We start from the raw sequence: 19,126 nt of genomic DNA, 5'->3' as shown, positions 1-19,126 counted from the left end.
ATGTGAAGATTTATCAGTGTTTTTGCGCGTCAAGCTGCAGTGTATTGTTCTGAGGAATCATGAATTCCATCTCATGTGCAAAACAGGTAGGCGATCAAAGATTCGCAGGATTTATTCAAGTGACGAACATCATCTGTGGTGGTGGGGGGCTGCGGATGACAGTTGAAGGCAACCACATAGGGCTAGCAGCGTTTCAGGAAGGCTTTTGTCTTAAAGATAAAAAACACACAGAGACAATGGACCTGTCTTTGTGATGAGGTTGATGTGGAAGCTGGTGACATTACTTCAGCTGCACATTTAAACATGTACCGAAAGAAAAAAAAAACGTGTATTTGCATGCACATAAAAAATGTGGGATTATTCATGAGGAACCGTGAGCATAGCTGTTCAATGTTTCATTTACGTTACGTGTTATGTGTTTTTCATGTTACAATTTCTTTGTACGTGTTGGATGCATGTGCTCTCTTATGCCTGAATGCATTTGTGCACCATGCTCCTACTTCATGAAGCTTGAAAGGCTCAAGGTGGTCCTTTCTCTTGCGTCACAAAAATTTAATTTGAGCATCTTCTGTGAGACTCTAACTGAGGAACTACCTTCTCTTGCCAGTTCATTAGGTACACTGGCAATCTTATCTTAAGGTTATGGTGTTGAGCATTTATTTAAAATAATTTAGACAGCTGTGTTTTTAATAATCCTGTTCAAGGGCAGCAAAATTAAAGGGGAACTACTGTTTTTTACAACCTGGACCTTATTTCTGGCATAAAATACGATCCTTTACTCACCCATATAATTTTGGTGTCATTTGTAGTCCTTCGGGAGATTTTTAGATCTACGTATGTCCGTATAGTGGGAGTGACTGGGGCACCGAAACGCAGCCTCTAAATAACACATTACCTGCCGCCAAACTCATTCATTTCAACAATATTTTGTTATGATACGCTAGTGCTATTCCCTTGAGTCCGGAGTTACCTATTATCACCATCCAGGGTCTGTAGATTGATGTCTTCTGACCTGGATGATGTCATCTCTGAGCGACGTGCGCACCCGCGGCGGTCGGCTTGTTTACCTGTAATTTGCTACTGCTAGTTTTTTGCAACATGGCTGAATATTTTTCCAATGAGTGAGGTTGTGGAGGAACCACAGGTCAATCTATAGACCCCAGATGATGATAACAGGTAACTCCTCAACGAGGAATAGCACTAGCGTACGATAACAAAATATTGGTGAAATTAACGAGTTTCGCGCAGATGCAAAATGCGTTATTTAGAGGCTGCATTTCGGTGCCCCAGTCACTTCCACTATATGGATATACGTAGATCTAAATATCTCCCGAAGGAGTACAAATGACACAAAAGTTATATGGGTGAGTAAACAATCGTATTTTATGCCAGAAATAAGGTCCAGGTTGTAAAAAACTGTAGTTCCCCTTTAAGTGGAGTCAGGCATCAGAGTCACAAAAAAATAAAGGTTTTATTTATATAAATCAAATAAAAAATACCCTATCAGATCAGTAAGATGAGTTCAGGTAAGTTTCTGCTGTTTAAGGTCCCAGCGGCTAACTTCGCTAACAGCTTACTTATTGCTAAAATAGTTTATTTTTGTGTCTTGGCTCTTCATGCTGAGTTGTAACGTAAAAAGGGACTCGTCTGGAATATATTTTGGATGTTTTTTCCTGTTTGTGGAAAAAGCTGATGTTGTTAAGCTGGTGTTGCTTTTTGCATTTTACAGACCTTGCCTGGCTTAGAAAGCTTCCGGTGGTCGGTGCAACCACCGCCACTCGCTTTTGCTTTTTTGTGCCGTAACCCTGGCGTGGTCGGGTCAACCAAGGATTTGTCTAGCTGAGATCTAGGCAGAATGATGTTTTCTTTGTGATAATACAACTGTGGTACTATAGAATAGTGTTGTACTGTCACGTATTATGTTTACAGCACCACAAACTACACCTTCCAAAATTATCTTACAGTCGAATTCCCGCATTTTTTACACTGTTTCAACAAAAACTCAACATTATAAGAGTTTTGAAGTGGGGATTTACTTCAGGAAAGACATTTTCACTAGTGTACCTAATGAACTGACAAGAGAGTGTATGTATGGATTTGTTTTATGCTTGACACTTAAGGCAGAGTTCGGCCTCTTGAGGTTAGAGCTAACAGCGAGGTCAGATAGACTTGGAGGGATGAGCTTGAGTTGAGGGGAAATGTTCAGCAGCCTCGCTTTATAAAGAAGTCTGGTCTATAAACATGAAAATGGATGGGTATACTTTATACACAGGCAAGGACGTACTCCGATCCATACTTGGTGACACTCATGGACCATTTGCAGTTCAAACCCCACAGTGAAGAAAAAGGTTTGTCATTTTTTCCCCATCTCTTTAGTGCACCCCAGCATCCCCTGCTGTGACCAGACATCCCATCTGTTCTACTCTTCTCTACACCCTCTTCCTCCCTCCTCCTTGGCAGGCATTTCAGACCCCCCCCCCCCACCTCCTTCACCCCCCTAGCCTTGAAAGAAGACCATTACCTCACTCACTGTCCCGTGCAAATGCATGCAATCCGCACACACAACCATGTCAACCCAGGCTGACAGGAGTCCTGCTGTGCAGTAACACCCGACCCACTGTGTATCCATGGCCCAAGCTGTGCTATAACCGGCTCAGCCTTCCCTCATAAGCGCCACGCCGGTCCCTTTAAGAACCGCAGCACCCAGCATCCTCCACTGCACACTGGCACTACGTGATGTCACAACCAGGCTCATTGCTGGGTCTGCTCTCCTGTCATCTCCTCTCCTCTTCGTGTTTTCCCCTTTCAGTGTTTCTCACCACGGATCTATCTCGCCCCATTTTCTTCATCCCGCTTCGCCCCAAAGCCCCCACGGCCTGCGACTCCGAAACAGGAGCGAACAGTAAACCAGGACGTCCTCCCTCAGTTTCTGTTATCGCATGACCTGCTGTCCTGCTGGGGAGTTCTTGAAGCAACAGCCTCCTTATCAGCCCGTCAGCTCCAACTTGCACCGCAGTATGAATCTTACTAAGCCTGCTGGACGGCGTTTTCTGGCCGTGGATCTGATTTGTGTGTTTTGCTGGGGAAGGAAGTGAAAAGCTTTGGAATTTTCTGTAGACAGCATCAACATTAGCAATGGCAGCATGTGAAAGATGGTGTTCACATTCTGCACAGTGTTTGTTGCTTGTTCTAAAAAAAAAAAAAAAAAAAAAAGGCATGTGTGAGTTATCGTCAAGGTGTACTCTATGTTCCTCTGGCATGCTATCAACTAATCCACACAGACAACACACTTTTTTATCCAGCTTACCCTTTTTTTTAAAGGCATTTAACAAAGCTCTCCCAAAATCTAAAAAGCTAAATATTGGCTGCCAAACTGAAGTGCCTATTGTGGCCTTCGTCTCAGTTCTAGGGATAGAATCCGGCTTCCTGTAGATAGCCCCTCATTCATCACCTGCTCTGAATAGCGGGCTACGTTCGGAGATAGGGCCGGGGATAGATGGGAGGCACCAGACACAGAGGCTGTGGCAGGCCAGGTAGGGTGCCGTCGTGCACAATGTGCCGGGGATTAGCTTCAAAGCGGGGAGGCGAACGGGCCCCAGGCCCCCGCTGTCCATTCAGGGCTCCGGCTGGGCCTGCACGATGGGGACGGTGTGGGGGTCACTTGTCCCTCCCGCCATGGGGGAGTGGGAACGGAACAGAGCCTGGGAAAGGCTCGGGGGCTTGGGGCCGGGAGTTTTCGCTGGCAGGTCTCACCTCTCAGCAGGTGACCTCGCTTTACAGCCGGGCTGGAGCATAGACTTGGTTCAGGGGACGGGATGATTAAGCCCTGAAAAATTGGACTTTCCATCCCATTAGGAGTGTTTTACTGTATTGTCGCCAACTGATTGTGCCAAGTTTATTGGTGCATGCGCGTCCTCGCTATACTCTCACTTTAAATATTGCCTATGTCGGCAGAATAATCCCCAACGGCCCCAGCATGGCAACTGCTACATAATCTTATTAGTTATTTGAGAACATGGAAACTGATATTGATTTTGGTTCAGTTAATCCAATATCAAGGATCTAGAACTTTTCAGTTCTTCTCAGAGCTGCAGTCCTTTTCCTCCACTTCCATTTTTTCCCCCGATTTGGGTTTATTATGATCATCGTAGTCATCGCCTAAGCCGATTTTCACATGCTGTCAGGCGCCTAGCATGGGGCATTGGGGTAGTTACTGCAGCCAGATGGCTAACCCCTACCAGCTCACATCCATAGCCCAGAGTAGCTGCTCTTTTATTTGCTGGTTCCTGGACGGGGCGAGGGGGACAGATTTGAAGAAGAAAGAGAGAGAGAGAGGAGTGGGACACTGAGGGCTGGTCTGTACAATTCTGAAAAGAGGTGGGAGGGCGGAGGAGCAGCGATGCCAGATGTAAACACGCTACGTGATGTCGTCCTCTGCGATGGGGAAAAAGCGCAGAAACTTTTTCTCAATTTGGCCAAATTGGTTTGGGTTTTTTTCCCCGGGTAGAGGGAAGGGCTAGATGGACCAGGGCGACGAGACGATGGATGGATGGATAGGTGGATGGACAAGTTGTCATGACGACGGGGTTGCTCTGAATGTGTGTTGGCTGATGAAGTCTCTCTTTGCCTACTTGTCCAATCAGATGGCTGAGCAGCGCTTGCAGCACGAGCAGGAGAGGACGCGGCTACAGCAGCAGCACAGCGCCGAAAAGGACAGCCTGGTCCAGGAGCACCAGCGGGAGGCGGGCAGCCTGGAGAGGCAGGCCAGGGCCGCCCTGCAGCAGCACCAGCAGCACGCCCAGGAGTGGAGGAAGCTCGACGCCCAGGTAGGGGGTCTCCATTGATCCACGTCCGCGCGCACACATGCTGACCCGCCGCTCTCCTGTGGACAACCATTTTGTGTTTTGCCCATTGACGTTTCCGCCCCGGGTTTGCCAAAGCACAGCGGGTTGAGGGATCTTCTTTTGAGCCAAGACAGAGATTTACATTGGGTGTGAATAATTTTAGTGATTGCTGTATGTGCAAAAGTGTGAGAATCCAGAAGATTTTAGATGCCGCGGTTTGAAGAAAAATACGTTTAGCAGCGATGATGTGCGTGAGGAAAAAGTTTTGAAAAAAAAAAACAGAATACACAAAACAAAAAAATTGCACTCTTACAACTCTTTCATTTTTTTTTTTTTAATTGCAACAAGTTTTGTAAATACTTAAAATTCCAAAACTATAGATATCCACATGGTAAACAAAGAAATCAGTTCCGTTGAGCGCCAAGCTTTTATTTCCGCAACATAGGCTGGAATTTGTTTTTAAAGATCCGCTGCACGGCGCCGGGCGCCCCGCGAAGCGCCCTGCGCTCCTACCGAAGTGAGTTTTCGCGTAGCGGTCTCCTCGCACCACAGGTAGCTATCTCCCTCCGGAAAACGGTGGTTACTCCTTCTTTACAGCGCCGTTGTCCGCAACAAAAGTATGACACGGGGGTCTTTATTAGTGGATATGCTCGACGCCGAGAGACTGTTTTGTTGCCATTTAGCCCAAGCAGCAGGTCTCCATCTCAAACTCCTCGTGCCCTGTCTTCGCCTCTCTCCAGCCTGGGCTAGATTGGAGCTCTGCGGGAAGCCATTCGACAGACCAGCCCCCAACTGGGGATGTGTTTATGTCTTCAGGCTTCTGGATGAAATGAACATTGTCAGCATGCAGAGAATTTTGTTTATTGGCTGCTGGGGATAGGGATCCAGATCCAAAAATTTCTCACGCTAAATGCGGTCACAGATCGTGCCAGACACTAAGTGAATTATGAATCATACTTAGAAATAGGGGGCAATAGTAGGGGTCTTTTGTTAAGACAAAAATAAGATAAAATATCACGCTAAATTTGTCTTGTAAATTCAACTGTATTTGATGGCCAAGGTTAAAAATGGTCCCCTGTTGCCAACTGAAATGTCAGAATATTCTCTTATTTGGTTACTGCTGTGACACTTGGGGCAATTATCTTGTAGACTGCTAAATGTATCTTTACTTCTTATCTAATGTTCCCTTATCTAATATATTTGGGGGGGAAACATCTTTCCCAGCGTTTGACGGCACCAGCTAGTTTGTGATTCTTTTTATTTATTTATTTTTTTATTTTTTTCGGAGATGCCATCACTACAGGACGTTTCTGCTGTTAACATGCCGCCCCGCTTGTGTCAAAATGTTGTGCAGTTTGACAAATCTCAGAATCTCAGGAGGTGACAGAAAACAACCCCCCTCCACCCCCCGCCCTCGTTTCACATCCTTAGCTCCCGTTTGCTCGCGCAGAATTTTAAGCGGAGATCAGATCACCGCCTAATGACAGATGTTAAAGCGGCAGAAATTCAGGGTTTCCTGAATGTGAGCTGAGTCGGGATGTGAGCTGATCCGACTTCCCGCGCGAGGACAGATTCACGGATGGTAAAGAGGCGAGAAGCTGATAAACAAGCAGCAGATGTGTATTAAAATTCTTTTAACATTAGCCACAGCTACTCATTGAAAAGCACTTTTGCGTAACGGTTAAGTAGTTTTCACCAAAAATTATCGAGCACTCGCTTACACCAACACGTTGCCACCTTTCAGACCTCACAGTCGCACCACATGAGTATCATCAACCGACATGTCGACTTATGATTTTTTAATGTTTTTCTTCCCACTCGTTAAATTCTGGGCTGATACCAATCTTTAAAACCACAATTTTTCATTGGTTTCCTTTTTGCGTATTCCTCAGTTCGTGCCGGAAGGTAAAACTTCATATCACAAACAACCTTCCTTTCATTCATACTGTCTATGAATCATGCCAATTAATGAAGCAAGCTTTAATATAACCATTGACATGACAAAGATTATTTTGTCATGTAACTACCTTCCTCACAAGAAGAATTTCGCGGAGCTTACGTTGCCCGCACTAAAATGATTTATGTGAACATGAATGTTATTAAAGGTAAATATACAGCATTGAGAAAATAATACCTAATATCATATTAATAATTAATAAATACGAACGTCCATGTCCAAGCGAGACCACAAATAACCAATGCGACATTTAGCCAATGCAACATTTACGCAACACAACAATAGATAAAGATAAGCTATTGTCATCTATTAATTTAATCTTATTTCCCCAAACAATTGTCGATTGCGGTCAACAGGGTGAATATAGCTATAAAAACCTACACTCGCCTGCCAGTACATTAGGTACACTAGTTAAAAACAAATGCATTCTAATATGTATCTATCATAACACAATTCAGTACAAAACTACAGCCTCCAATATGAAAACACTGTTATTTAATTGCTTTTGTTCCACTAGTGTTCCTAATGTACTGGCATGTATATTTACGAGTTTTGGTAAATCCATCCAGAGTTTGTCACCCTCAAAACTCTGTTTTCAACACCTCACAGCCTTTACATATTAAGGCCTTTTCCATGTTTGAGACGATTATACATCACTTAGTCCTTATTGTTACTGTTTTTCATCTCTTTTATTTGCTGTTCGTCACTCCAAGTGTGAAAGAAATCCAGTTAAGCCCCTAGATTCAAGGCCAAATGTCCGGGGCATGCTCTCGGCATTAACTCACAGTCCCTAGCCTTGCGGACTTTCATATTCCTGTTCTACTAAAAGAATAAATTCTTTGTTACGGTTTCTAAAAATACCAAAAAATATGAAAGGAAGCTTTCAGTCGGTTGCCTATGAACTATCTTGAAACTGTTTCGCCCACAGCCAGTTATGTGTTGATCTCTTAGCTGATCAATGCCCCCCAGAGGAAGTAGTTCTGTAGGCTGTTTTGGGGATCCATCTTTCGCTATACATGCCCAGATCCTATCATGGTCTTTCACGCTTCCTCTTTCTGGAAACTGTTCCTCCAGAAATGTACATTGTGTACACATCCACCCAATGAAGTGTTTAAAATATGTTTAATATTCTAAAAGAAACCTGTATTTAGCACATAGGCACTAAATGTCAGAATAGGCGAGGAATCAAAGCCGTTTCTCAAGTTGTATTTCCACATTCCTGGCTTTGTTTTTTCATTATTGTGTAGCCTCCACACAGTAAATCAGTCATCTTTAAAGAATAGACAGATTCTTTGTATTGCATGGCGAAACAGTTGAATAGATTTTTTTTTTTTGCCTGTGCTATTGTTTCTAATTTTTTTTTATCTTCAAACATTAGCAAGAGTTCAAAAACTGGGGCCAGAATTCTAAATTAATTTGGAGACTTGTTTTTGCAAACATCAGAACATGTTTGTTCTACCCAAAATCCAGCATTCACATTTTTATTCCGCCAGCTCCTCCTCATTTTCTGGGTATTATTTTCCTGAATAACTATGCCTCTTCTAAAGCAACGTACGCGCCATCTGGACTTCAAACGGCATAAAAGAGAGCGAGAGTCTTGTGAGGTCTTTCTTCTGGGCCGTGATGGACTAAATAATGATGCTGTCAATTTTTCAAAGCGCTTCAATCCCGACTACGTGATTAAAACGAGTCAAATGAAGAGAGTGATGACAGCCCGAGTCAAAAACGAAGATGGAGGGAACAAGCTAGACAGCCAGTACACACTGATTGGTGCCAGTGCTTGTGTGTTGTCATTTACCAAATGATGGGTGTGTACGTACTGGCAAGTGAATCCTGTTTTGTTACTCAGTGACTCCAGTAGCAACTAAGTATCCCACTGAGTAAGCATGTCATTGTTCTTTGATTCTCACTTTGAATGATTTCATCACATCTTCTCATGTATGCTTGATTATTTATGTTACAACTCGGTTTATCACTAGGAAACTATTGATCACGGCTGAAGTCATCAGTGAATGCTGATGCTCTGTGATGTGTTGAGTGTTACAACCCTCTCCCTTTTAAGCACATAAAGTCTTTTACTATGTGCATACATCATTCCTTGGATTTCAGCCGGATGCATCTTCATGTGGCTGACAACAACTAATCATTCATTCTGACACTCTTACCAAGGGGCGTACCGTTAAGACAGGCAAATGGTGGCATGTTTTGCAATAACAGTCATTAAATCTATGAAGGCCCACGCCATGCATCAACAATACTCCACAATCTCCCATAGGGGCCCTCTTCTATCTAACCTATGACTGATTTTGCTAGTTCGCTCTAGGGATAGCACACGTACACCTTTTCCTGGTGTACCCCCCCCCCCCCCCCCCCCCCCCAGGACCTATGATCGCTACTGACACTTACGTATATTTTGTTTTGTCCAGTCAAGTATCACACATTAATACATATCTGTCCCATATATTTGATTCTTACACTCATACTGTATTTGTCTTTAGAGGGATAGATTAGTCAGGTTATTCTGTATATATTCTTTAGTGCTTGCCCATTAGCCCTTGCCCTTGCCCTTGCCCTTGTCCTTGTCCTTGCCCTTGCCCTTGCCCTTGCCCTTGCCCTAGCCCTAGCCCTTGCCCTAGCCCTAGCCCTAGCTCTAACTATGAGCCATGCCAGCAAACCTGCATGCACAATACTAGGGTACCAGCATGTGTAGCAGGAATACAACTATTTGATTATATTTGATTCTTACACTGATACTTTATTTGTCTTTAGAGTGATAGATTAGTCAGGTTATTCTGTATATATTCTTTAGTGCTTGCCCATTAGCCCTTGCCCTTGCCCTTGCCCAAGCCCAAGCCCAAGCCCTTGCCCTTGCCCTTGCCCTTGCCCTAGCCCTAGCCCTAGCCCTAGCCCTAGCTCTAGCCCTAGCCCTAGCCCTAACTATGAGCCATGCCAGCAAACCTGTATGCACAATACTAGGGTACCAGCATGTGTAGCAGGAATACAACTATTTGATTATATTTGATTCTCACACTCATACTTTATTTGTCTTTAGAGTGATAGATTAGTCAGGTTATTCTGTATATATTCTTTAGTGCTTGCCCATTAGCCCTTGCCCTTGCCCAAGCCCAAGCCCAAGCCCAAGCCCTTGCCCTTGCCCTTGCCCTTGCCCTTGCCCTAGCCCTAGCCCTAGCCCTAGCTCTAGCCCTAGCCCTAGCCCTAACTATGAGCCATGCCAGCAAACCTGTATGCACAATACTAGGGTACCAGCATGTGTAGCAGGAATACAACTATTCTAAATGTCTTACTACTTACACCAAAAGTTTTCCCTGTCATCCCCATGGCATTCTTTTCTATTGAGAAAGGAAAGCATATTGTTAAAGTGTGTGTGTTTACAGTCATCGTCTTATTGCATTTATTGTTTGACATGAATCTACAAACAGTTTTGTACCATTAGAATAATAACCAATAATCTTTTAGATGGTTACAGATAGAGAGAATTGATTACTGGTACTGCTGAAAGCGTATTAAATCATAATCGGGGACTTGGTCTGGAGCAAACACCAATCTGCTCTTAATGATGTGTTTCTTCATCAAAATGTAATTTATTGTCTCCATAAAAGGCAGACTTGCACAATCTGGTTGTGCAGCCAAGAAGGATGCTTTCTTTACAAGTTCAGTAGTACAATTTATAAGCACGGTATGGCACATGGTTTAAAAGTTATCTATCTTTTCAATAACTTCTGAGCTATTAAGGAAGTACTAACTTCTGATGCTTTTATGTATTTTAGAATAACTTTCTACCATCTACAGAGATAATCAAGCATGATGGCCCAATTTCACTTGACATTTTCTCTTGAATCCAAGCACATGCTGCCCATCAGTGCTTTCCCACTCCCTCTTCTGTTGTTTTCCCAGTCATTTGTCATCGTAGCTGACACAGTTTGACCCAGTATTTTATATGACAGTCTTCTTTTGTTACCAAGAGTTTCTTCTTCACAAAGCTCCACATCTGCCTGCTATCTAATGTGCCTTCCTGAATTGGCTGTGCTCAGTTCCTTGCAGAGCAAATATGCTCTTTTGGCCTCTTAAGTTTCTGAAGTGTCATTGCCAATGTCTCTGTTCTGGAAGATTATAGTCCAACTTATTAAAAGATTTTTTTGGAAGACAGATTATCCACATTTGTTAAAGAGAGAATTGTACATTAAAGACTCTCGAGGGCTCAGATCTAATAGCTGCTTGCCCTTGGAGACACAAGCGGAGCGGTGAAGCTGGTAATGTTGAGAGACAGGGGAGTGGGACTTAGAGGATTGCATGTGTTTGCTTTTTACTCGGCATTCTCTCTGAATGTTAGGCATGCCATTGTATGTGTGCGACAACCAGGCAATGTGTGGATGTTTGCCTGCGTATGTATGTGTGTGCATAAGTGGAACTGTCTGTGTGCCAGTGTAGGAGGGAGTATAACACCAAACCACAGCATTTGCCCGTTTTTTGTCACACTTCTTTGAAGTCTCTTTGATTCTCCCCAATGCCCGCTAAAAAGACTTCAGACAATTTCTGTCTGATTGCCTTAACGTGGCGTTGTCCTGGGATGCTCGGGCTTTTGAGAAGAGGGAGGGGGCAGGAGGAAGAGCAGGATATACAAACCTAAGTGAGAGAAAAAAATAATAAAACATGTGAACCACAGAGAGTAATGAGAATGTGCAATAGCTGGGGAATACATGCAATACAGGTAGTGAATGGTGAAACACTGCAATGAATCTTAGAACCACCTACTTCACGTCTCTTCTAGGCTTTTAGCTCTTTTTAGCTCCTCTTTGTGTGTACACTTATTCATTTTAGCTTTAAGGCATTCTGCTTCAGTTCTTTCACAGATAATCTTCATCATCTTAACTGAACCGTAAGCCCATGTCTTCATTTTGGCATCTCCCAAACTCTTGAAATATAGCTTCATTGCACATGTCAGACCAGTCTATTTCTGGTGTTGCATGGGCCGTGGGGTTGTACTTATTAGCATTCCCACGATAAAATGGTGACTTGGCTGGCAGCACTATTAAATGGGTCTTCTGAGCAAAGTCAAAGCCGAGCAGTTCAAAAAGAGAGGGGTCAGGCCTTTGCAGCAACACCCACCCACGTACACACAGATGAAAACCGAGAGTAAAGTCTGTTTGGGGAACTTTACTACATGCGCGCACACAGATAAAATGCAGAATCACTCCTGCACACGTACTGTATCTAATTACAGTATCTGTCTCTATCAGCTTAGCTCTTCTCCATGAGCATTAGATCTGTTTGCAGTAGAATTACATGCAGATATTCTGAAAAGTCAGCATACTTTCTCAGTAGAATCTATGTATCTTTCACATACTTGGTAAAAGAAAATGTCACCAGGGCTTTGGTTGTCACTTACCGAAACACGTTTCTATTCCTGTCTAGACAATTTCAGATTTGGAAGGCCAGTTGTCAGATCTGCGCGAGGAGCTCCAGCAAGCCCATGCCGAGCATAAGCAGCAGGTGGAGAAGATGGCGTTGCTGCAGGACGAGGAAAAGCAAAGAGCGCTCCAGGACAAGGCGTCCATGGACCAGCTCCGCGCTGACATGGAACGGATTTGCAGCGACCTCCAAAGAAGCCACCAGCTGGAGAAGGAGGCGATCAGCGAGAAGGTGAATATAGTGTAGGAATGAACAGACGAGCTATGAGAGGCTGTTGGTAAAGGCCTGTTTGTGCTTAAAACTTTGCTCTTGAGTCAAGAACGACGGAATGAAGTAGCTTGGTTGGGTCAGATGGGGATTAGAGATTTTCCAGTCTACAAGAAGGACAAATTTTAGAGATTAACATCGTAGCTACAGTACTAAACCTGATTGCTTGTGTTGTTACCACAATCAAGAGGAAGTCTTAATACCATATACAACACGTCTTCTACGGTCTCTGTGTGTCAGAACATACAATGCCGCTACATTTCTGCATAAAAATGACTCGAACATCAGTGGATTCCTGAGAGTAGACAAAGAAAACCAAATAAACTTGTGCATTTATTTATTCATAATCATTTGCACCTATTTGTGAGTTGCAAAAGTATGTGAACCCCTTGTGCAGGAATGACTAAACGTTTCCGGTAACTGCTGATCTGTCATCTACAGCAGCTTGGAGGGATTTTAGCCCATTCCTCAGTCCAGAACCGCTTCACCTCTGAGATGTTGTTGGGGTTTCTCACGTGAACTGCTTGCTTCAGGTCCTTCCACAGCATTTTTATTGAATTAAGGTCAGGACTTGGACTCGGCCGTTCCAAAATATTAACTTTGTTCTTCTTTAACCATTCCTTTGCGTGTGCTTCGTGTCACCGTCTTGCTGCATGACCCAGTTTCTCTTAATATTCAGCTCGTGGACAGATGTCGTGCCATTTTTGTTTTGTTTTATTTGCCATCCTGCTCCAGATGCAGCAAAACAGGCCCAAACAAGGACATTACCACCCTCACGTTTTAAGAACGGGATGAGGTTCTGATGCTGGAATGCAGTGGGTTTTGTTTTTTTTCTACAAACACGATGCCTCTCGTATAAACCAAACAATACTACTTTGGTCTCATCTATCCACAAAGCGTTTTCCTAATAGTCTTCTGGCATGTCCACATGATGTTCCACATGATGCAGAAATGTTCTTTTTGCAGAGCAGCGGCTTTGACCTTGCACACCATGGCTGTTCTCCTGATGGTGGATTCATGAACATTATCTAATGTGAGAAAGGCCTTAAGATGCTTAGAAGAGTAATCGTTTGAGTCATTTTTACGCAAGACTGTAAAGAATTCTGAAGGCTTATCAAACTTTAAAGCGTTCTCCATAACCGCTAAGCAGTGGCGTTGAGGAATAAGCATTCATGTAGCACAGAGCAGCGCAGATGTAGAGATCTTAATGATTGCACATTCCAACAGCTGGAGCTAAACCTGTGCATATGTCTGCTCACACACAAGTTGCACTGGTGCTGAAAAACACACACAGTAGCTTTAGTCATATTAAGATAATTTGTTTTTAACCAACCACAAGATGGTTTTTTAACTTCCCAAGTGCTTAAATAGAAAGTTGTTTAAAGTAGTAGAGCTGCCAACATCAACACCACATATATACTCATGTATTTGTAAAGTCTTTCGGGTAACCCACTTATTGTCATGGGATATATGGTTCTGAAATGGATACACTAGCTGACGGATTGGAATTAAGGGTTAGTCGTAAAGAGGAAACCACAGCATTTCAGTGGAACCATTATCCAGCTTTGCCTTTTACTATCTAGGCAAACCAGGGTGTACTTCAATAGCATCTTCAGACGTTCAGCATCTCTCTATATTTCTTTCTTTCTTCTTTCTATCTTTTTTTTTTTCCTTTCACATTCGCTCCTCTTGCCACCTAAGAAACTGAACCTAAGGCCAGGAAATCGCCCATAATCTTCTGCTGGTCTAGCAGGAAGCTGACCTAAGGTGGTGTTGATCAGAACCTAATCCCTCAGCAGGGCCCATCAAAGAGAGCATTTTTCATTAGACACCATCTCGCGCCAGCTGCACAACATTAGCGCCGGAATGCAGGGGCCTCCGAAGCACCCGGGCGGCCATTTTGGCTCCATATGGCGCACAGAACCAAGAGGGACTGAAGTGAGAGACATCCAAAGGGAAAGAGCGTGCTTATTACAGGGTCATACTCATTTGAAGAAACCACGCTGTTTACTATCAGTCCCTTTTTAACTATACGAAGGCTGTTTTGCCGCTTAACTTATTTAATGTTTCAGCCACACTTGAATTCTTCTCGCTATAGAGATTTTTTTTTTTTGTATATAGGGAAAAGGTCTGTCTGTCTGATGTGAGTTCAAAGGCTGAATGTTGAAGTCAGACTGATAACACTATCAGCAGTGTGGCAGTTTCACTTTTTATGAAAGCGATTAATGATTTCTGCGTCCCTTTTTGTCAGCTGAAAGTCCACGCTCCTAAAAATAACTCGCCAAAGATTGGACGTCTTGCGTTCCCCTGTTTTTGTACTTTTTAATCTGTCTCCAGGTTTGACTTTGGAGTGTACAGGGACAACTTTGACTATTCGCTTGTGCCCCGTTTCATTTTATATATTTATTTATATTTTTCCCCCCCACATGGAATTGAAGTCACTCCGACCTCAGATCCATATTGACTCGTTCGCTCCGCTCTGTAAGATGAAAATTTCTCATTCATGTGATGCAAACAGAAATGCTGTCCTCTGCAGACCTCCATACCCTTGAAAGCGGAGCCTGGTGCCGGCCGGCTTTTTCCATTTTTTACTTTTCTGAACTCATCTCCCAGATCTCGGACAAAAATGCCGGAGAAATCCATTAAATCCATGAATGGATTCTCATCAAAGGCGCGCGCGTTTAAGGGAGAGACAGAGATGGCGGCAGGGTGTTGTGGTGGATGTTTTGGGAGTAGACGGTCAAAGCTTTAGGAATGAAATAATGAGAAACAGCAAAAAATCAGAGGGGATAAGATCAGAAGTTAAGATAGTTCCATACATTTGATCTGCACCAAAAGGAGAAGGAAAGTGATGGAGGCAGACGGAGGAGAAGGTGTGTGTGGGGGGGTGTCCTAGTCTGGTTGCTATTGAAGTTTATCTTTGTTAGTGTGTCTGTACGTGTGTGTGTGTGTGTGTGTGTGTGTAGGAGAGGTTCATGGTTGAAAGTGAATGCACAGAACCCCAGACCTCTCAATCTCCATTCTGCACTGAGGGGCCTGTGAGGCTGACTCTATGCCTGATAAAGACGCCTCATCTCTGAGCTACAGTGAGCGCAAATCCTGCCTCCCATCCGCGCCACCTTCTTATCTAACGTTCTCATTCTACTCCTCGCCTCCAACCGCCAGCTCTCTCACTGTCTTTCCCCACGTCCTCGCCCCTGCCGTCGACTGTGGCGAAGCTCAGGACATTAGGAGTTTCTTCAAAGTGCCGGCCTTCACCAGAAATTTGGCCTAGGCACTGTGGAAACAATTCACTCAGTACATGTACACTCATTGGCCAGTTCATTGCATTGGGTATACCTGCACAAATATCTAATCAGCCAATCACATGACGGCAACTATGTGCATTTAGGCATGCATATGTAGTCGAGACAATCTGCTGAAGTTCAGAATATGAAAGAAAGCTGATTTCAGCGTCCCTGAACGTGAGATTGTTGTTGGTTTTTCAGAAATTGTTGATCTGTTGGGATTTTCATACGCAACCATCTCAAGGGTTTGCAGAGAATGGTCTGAAATAGAGAAAATATCCAGTTCTCTGGGTGAAAATGCCTTGTCAGAGGTCAGAGGAGAATGACCAGACTGGTTCGAGCTGATGGGAAAGGCAACAGTAACTCAAATGGTTGACATGGAGCCTTGTATTAATGATTCAGGCTGGTGGTGTAATCCCCTTAGTACCAACTAAGCATTGTTTAAATGCCACAGCCTATCTAAGTGTTCTTCCTGACCACGTCCATCCCTTTAAGACTACAGTGTACCCAATGGCTTCTGCTGTCGCCAGATCTCAAGCCAAATGAGCTCCTTTGGGATGTGGTGGTACGGGAGATTCCCGCAACGGACTCTCTAAAGAGTGTTTCTAAACCCACGAGTTAAGGCATTTCTGAAGAAAAACTAGGGTCTATGGGTCCAGCCTGGTACTACCAAGTTCTCCCTTATAAAGTGGCCAGTGAGTGTAAACACTCCTCTTTATCCTCACCAGGATATGAAAGGTCATGTTTGCAGTAAGCTCTCAATAAGCAGGGATATGCATATGAACTTCAAGTTTGGCTGGCGGAGAAAGGGCCTTTGTGTCGGACCTCTTCACTTCACTCAACTGTACCGTACTCACTCCCTGCTTGTCAATACTGGAGATCTGAGATAATGCAAGACAAAAGATCAAGAGGCCTCAGGTTTGATAGGAAATGAGTAATGTCTGGGACCTTGAATTCATATTTACCCTCAGTCTGGAGAGCGCAACGCTTTGAACTGCTGGGGGAGATTAGATGTGCAAATTCTGTCCGATATGTTTGTGCGGACCTGGAGTGTGCGCGAGTGGAACGGGGTGAGCGCATACTTTTATGTACTTGTTCAGTTTGCATATTGCACACGCTTATTGTTCCCTTTAAGGAAGTCACCGTAAGAGCCCCTCGAGTTTAGGTGGCGGCGGTTAATGTCATCGTGCATGTATAGGCCCTGTTTCCGGAAAAGTCGATGAGACATGAATTTGAATGGTATGCTTGAGATGGGCTGCGCAAGAGTTAAGAGTCCTTTTTCATATATTTCTTTTTTTTGTTTCATAATGTGCCACTCTGCAGATGATGGCTCCGCAATACCATCACGGACGCTGACTTTTAACTGTGTGTGATCTCCAAAAAGAATCTCGCATTTTGATTTGTCAAATCTCAGGACACTTTCCCGCCTCGCCAAACAATGTAACAAATTAGCTTAGCACACAGCAGCGTCTGTGGATCTTGTTGATATATATATATATATAGGGATGCACCGAATATCCGGAGACTGAAAAATTCCGGCCGAAAATGGCCCAAAAGTGCATTTTCGGTTTTTGGCCGAAAGACTTTTATCGCCGAAACAACACGGCCGAAACAGGATGTTATGATGACGCAAAAGTATTGTATAAATATTATATAAAGACCCACTGATAGCAATTTGCAAAACGTGTCATACTGAAATTTCAAGAGGGGTGCATCTGCAAAGAATTTCTCCATGCGGGGTTTAATTTATCGCCTGAAATCCAAACATCCAAGCAAGAAAGTTTCCCCAAGGCATTTTTGGTTTTCGGTTTCAGCCAAGAATTTTCATTTCGGTGCATCCCTAATATATATATATAGGAATTGCATTGCAGTGTTTCAGACGTTTTCCTGAGCCCATGCAGCGATTTCCCCGTTCAGAATCCACTCTGGTCTGTTTTAATGCCGTGCCGCCTCAGGGCCCCAAAGATCGCAATCATTCATGTAGGTGTTTATATTTCATTCATATTTGGTTTTTGTTCCTTACATACGGAGGTTCCTTCTGCTTCTCCAGATCTTCTAATGATATTATTAATGATATTACGTACTCTAAAATCTCAAAGAATCCAGCAGTTTTTCTGCACGGCATCTCGGCTCGTTTGCAAACAGGGTTTTACATAAATTTGCAAAAAATACGTATTGACAGAGGACAGAGAGTGGTTCCGGTAGAGAAGGAATGTAAGTGTGTGTGTGTGTGTGTATTTTCATGTCTGCTACGACTTCGGATCATTTCTTCAAAAACCAGTGTGACAAAACCACCTGGAGGCAAACATCAACCGATGGCACCAGCCTCGCCGGCCTTCCGTGTGACTTCTCTGACATTGAAAGCTCTTACTCTTCCTCTGGCACAGACGCAGGCCGAGCGCCAGAAAGCTGGATGTCAGCTGAATGAATCTTTGTTCGCAGATTTCCTCCGCTTGTATTTGTGTTCATTTGTAAGAAACCGTGACAGTCCATTCGCAAAGCTGGAAAACAGAATTGCAACAGACATTCGGTACCTCATCTTGGCTGCAGACATTAAAGCCTCATTTGGCTTGTTTGGCCGAAGAAAATCATCTGTAACTTTTGTTTGTTGTGCCATGCGCGGAGCTGACAAGGCAGTCTTTTTTATGTGGCCGGAGACGCATCTGCTTTCACACAGTCCTCCGTGTGTGGACACATGCGTCCCTGACCGTGTGGTTTTTACTGTTTGGATCCTAATGTGCCTTCAATGTGTTGCATTCCCGTCCATATTTAGAGACGCTTGTGATCAGACCACCCAAGACGGCCTTAGTGCAAAACATGCACACAGCTGATTTTATAAACCTTCGGAGAAGTTCAAGCTGCAATACGGTTTCTGCCGTGGTTGCTTTGAATTTTGGAATTCGTTTTGCGCCATACGGGGGGAGACATGCATTCAGCGCACATATTGTAGTATTGCACTCATGGGTAAAGGTCTTTACACAACAAGTTAGCCACTAAACTATTGTGCAGCGGGGTTTACAGGAATGCAACTGAGTCACATTTCTTATCATCGTCATTATGACTCTATTTCCTGGAACTTGCACTACTCTTAGACTGCTCCTACCCTGTTTACTGACAGTTCTCACATTTTTTTGAATGTACAGTATGTCCTAAAACCATAAAGACGTCTAAGGATTTGTCGCAGAAACTTGAACCGATGACAGCTGATCGTGTGCCCCGGTACGCCCGTTCGCGTTTTTTTATGGACGCTTGACATCCGTGTCACTCCGTTCGCGCTCGCTTTGATCCTGACCTCCCGAGTCAGTCGCTTTCAGCGCGCTTACCATTCTCTCTCTCAGCCA

At 43.9% G+C, this 19,126-nt stretch overlaps 1 protein-coding gene across 3 annotated transcripts in view; it reads left to right on the top strand.

Moving 5' to 3' along the window:
* Positions 1–19,126, top strand: part of cep112 (centrosomal protein 112) — a 99,866-nt gene that overhangs the window by 45,076 nt on the left and 35,664 nt on the right. For all 3 annotated transcript variants that reach the window (XM_084569919.1, XM_084569920.1, XM_084569918.1), the window contains 2 exons: positions 4,644–4,826; positions 12,235–12,462. In XM_084569919.1, the coding sequence (XP_084426045.1) occupies positions 4,644–4,826; positions 12,235–12,462 (411 nt within the window). The remainder of the gene's footprint in view (positions 1–4,643; positions 4,827–12,234; positions 12,463–19,126) is intronic.

This window comes from Chelon labrosus (genome assembly GCF_963514085.1).
Source record: "Chelon labrosus genome assembly, chromosome: 21".
NCBI classification, from domain to species: Eukaryota; Metazoa; Chordata; class Actinopteri; order Mugiliformes; family Mugilidae; genus Chelon; species Chelon labrosus.
This window is presented reverse-complemented; position numbering and strand designations above follow the sequence as displayed.